The following is a 3383-nucleotide window of genomic DNA, read 5'->3' as shown; positions in this document are numbered from 1 at the left end:
AAAAAAAAAAAAAAAAAAAAAAAAAAAAAAAAAAAAAAAAAAAAAGAGAAGAAGAAGAAAACCGACAATAACAACAACAACACCGATATCCTGCTTTACCTGTTGCCAATATTCCTCCAGGGACGGCAAGGCCGAGAAGTAGCCCGTGTCGTGCACAATCTGCAGTTCCTGGAAGATGCTGCACATGGGGAGCACATCCATGTCTCAAGTTGCAACAACAAAGTCCGTGCTGGCGGCCGCGGACACGGACAGCTGCCTCTTGTGTGCGGGGCTCGAGGGGTGTGTGCGGGGGGTGTCAGCCCTCTGCTCTCAGTCTCCAAGCCCCCCCCCTTCCTCCAGAGAAGAAAAAAAAATTGTGTATATATATATATATATATATATATATACAAATAGATAGAAATTAATTCCTTGGCGAGCTTAGGGAGGAAAAAAGACCCGAAGTTTCATGCAAAGTTTAATTGCACAGCAAGGCAGGACGTCTCCCGAGGCGGCCGCTCTCCCCTCCCGCGGCCGGCGGCGGACACTTGCTCAGGAGCGGGCTCAATATTTGCAAACACGGCGCTGGCTGCAAATGTAACCCCCTGCAAAACTTCCCTATTCAAAGCTGCGCCCGGCCGCTCCGCCGCCCCCGCCCCCGCGCCCTCCCCCGCCCCGCGTGATCCCATGACGCCGCCCGCCGGCGCGGCCCAATCTCCGCCACGCACTCCGCGCCCCGCGTGCCAATGATGTCAGAGCAGCCCAATCGGCTCTCGGCAAGCATCGCGGCTCCTCCTGGCGTGACCGAGCCTGGCCGTGACGGCTCCCGCCATTGGTCCGATTCGAAATTCGCCCCCTCCTGATTGGCGAGTTCGGCTGCGGGCTATTTTTAGCAGGGTATATAAAGCAGGGAAGCGGCTGCTTTTTCTGGGAGGGAGGTGTGTGCTTGTGCGGCGAGTGAGCTCCGCGTACGGGGGGAGGGGAAGCAGCCGCTCGTGGTGCTGCCGGCGCCGAGCGGGGAGGGCGCTGCGGAGCCGCTTGGGCCGTGAGGCGGCCGCAGCGCTGTGCTGAGCAGGGGGTTGCGAGCGTCCGGGCGTGGGGATGGTTTCGTGACCTGTCTCACTCTAAAGACTTTCCCTGAAGGTCTTATGAGGCGGAATCCAGGTGTGTTTGCAGCCTGCGGGCAGGTCTGCTGCGCCTCGTTTTCTCTGTGAGCAGGAATAAATCCTTAGCTCTGTTGTGAGGAGACTACTGCTTGAATGAGGATCTCCAAAGTACATCTTTGTGACAGCGACCTGCCCCGAGCTCTCAGGCTGCACCTCGGGCAGCACCCTGCGGAACTTCATCCCATTCAGTGTGCACTTCCACCAAAATAGGTGTTTGTGTGTGGGTATCCTTAACACTGACCCTCATCAGTAATTTGGATCTCTTTGTACGATTAAACAAAATGCAGTTGTTAGCTTTCTGAAGTTATATTCAGCAGGAGGAACAGACACTGCCAGTGAGCTTCTTTAATAAAAAGGCATCTCATTTTCCAGTGATATTTTTGTTTCTGATTTCCACTTCCCCGCTTTTCCCTATTGCTGGTTACCTACAAATGGTAACTTCATGTTTGGTTCATCTGCCCGCTGTCATCTGGGAATTAGTGGTGGTAGGAGTCAAAACATTAGAGGTGAGCTTTCTGCTCCCCAGCCTCTTACATCCCATTAATACAGCTGTTTTTTTGAGCACACAACTTCTGCTCCTGTTTGGGTTTTCCTCTGTCTATGGAGAAAAAAAAAGCCTAAAGTCAATAATAACATTATTGTAGGGTCACAAAAACAAACTGATGCTGAAGATCCAGAACTCAAATCCGGAAAACTGAGCTGCTTAGTAAATAATTTTTTTACTTGGCTTCACATGGTCAATCACATGAATATATTTGCAAAATTGCCTTGCTAACCCCAGATAGTCCAGAAAGTTTGGGTCAGCTTCTGACCAAAACACAAATGACCAATACATTTCTTATCCTCCAAAGAAATGTACAGGAAGAAACAATCCATCACCAATAATAACAATAGTAAATCTTCTTAAGAAAGTGGATTATGCACCTAATTTGAGCATATTTTTAGCTGTGTGAAGTGTTTTGTGGCCTGGGCTGCAGAGTATGTTCTAGTCATATATAACTCATATATAACGTACCTCTGGAAATCCTTAGTGTTTGTACAACTGACCTGTTCCCTCTTTGGGTAAGCTTTTAGTTTCAGACAAAGGGACAGTGAGTGCCACTGTCTGCTATTTATTTATTTGTTTATTTTAAGCTCACCTGTTTTTAGCTGTGTTTCATGTGCCAGAGGTCTGGGCTCCTTGCAGGCTGGGTGAGGTTTACATGTGGAGTTTGAAGCGTATGGGCTTCAATCCCAAGTGTGAAAGAATAGGCAAGACTGTAGCATGAACAAATTTGGTGTTCTTACTCAGTGTATTTTTATCAGGAATTAAAATGAAATAGTGAGTCAATAAAATGCTGATGTTTGGGAGACACTTCCATGGAATTGAGCTGAAGGGAGAGGTGCCAACAGTGGCCAGTCTGAATGAAAGGATGGAGTGTGAATTAAAGGGAATTTATTCCAGTCTGTGGAGGATATTAAATATGAGGACAAGTTTTAATAGGACTCAAAATGAAAGAAAATGAATTAAAAATACAGTTTAATCATAATGACTTTCTTTAACCTATACATAGGAGTAAAGTTTCAGATATCCATTTTATATTAATGGCATTGTTTTGAATCATGAGCCAGGGTAGAATTTACCTTGAAAACTTTAAATGAAAATATGTTCTAAGTAAAAAGAAAAAAAAAAAAAGAAAATAGTCAGTCCCTTGGGACCACAGCACTTTATTTAGATGTGCCAAGCAGGGACAGCGGCATCTTGATTTAGAGCCGAGGGCTGTTCATTGACGGTAGTGGTGAAGGGTGTCGAAGCATGTGTACAGAACAGGCAGTGCTAATGGGCAGGGAAGGAATACAGCTATTTAGCTCCTTGGATAGATTTCTTGTGACTGCTTTACAGCTGAATCTGGATGTGTGCCCCTGATTAAGTGGAGGTAGTCACAGACTTACTTTCTGTAAGTGTGTTTTTAACTCTGTATGATCTGTCATCTACAAAAGTAGCAAAAAAATGAGTATGTATTATATAGGATTAGTCCAAAAGCCAGTGCTCTGCTTGCAGAGTTGCACAATGATTCTTAAGTAAGACTGTCCAACAGCTAGGGTAATCAGCCAACTTATCCCTCTAAGGTCATTGATTTACGAATAGGTGTAGGAAAAGAAAGAAAGAAAGAAGGAGAGAAAGAAGGAGAGAAAGAAGGAGAGAAAGAAGGAGAGAAAGAAAGAAAGAAAGAAAGAAAGAAAGAAAGAAAGAAAGAAAGA

At 45.7% G+C, this 3383-nt stretch overlaps 1 protein-coding gene across 2 annotated transcripts in view; it reads right to left on the bottom strand.

The window, feature by feature from the left end:
• The window catches only part of KLF6 (Kruppel like factor 6), an 8928-nt gene extending 8332 nt beyond the window's left edge, over positions 1 to 596 (bottom strand). Inside the window, exon 1 of one of the 2 annotated variants that reach the window (XM_042817499.1) lies at positions 100 to 596. In XM_042817499.1, the coding sequence (XP_042673433.1) occupies positions 100 to 201 (102 nt within the window). In that variant the 5' untranslated portion in view covers positions 202 to 596. The remainder of the gene's footprint in view (positions 1 to 99) is intronic. The other variant, XM_042817498.1, reaches the window with a different exon arrangement.
• Between the last annotated feature and the right edge of the window lie 2787 nt (positions 597 to 3383).

Source organism: Centrocercus urophasianus, unplaced genomic scaffold (assembly GCF_019232065.1).
Source record: "Centrocercus urophasianus isolate 14NV4802_14NV808 unplaced genomic scaffold, USGS_Curo_1.0 seq_16, whole genome shotgun sequence".
NCBI lineage: Eukaryota > Metazoa > Chordata > Aves > Galliformes > Phasianidae > Centrocercus > Centrocercus urophasianus.
This window is presented reverse-complemented; position numbering and strand designations above follow the sequence as displayed.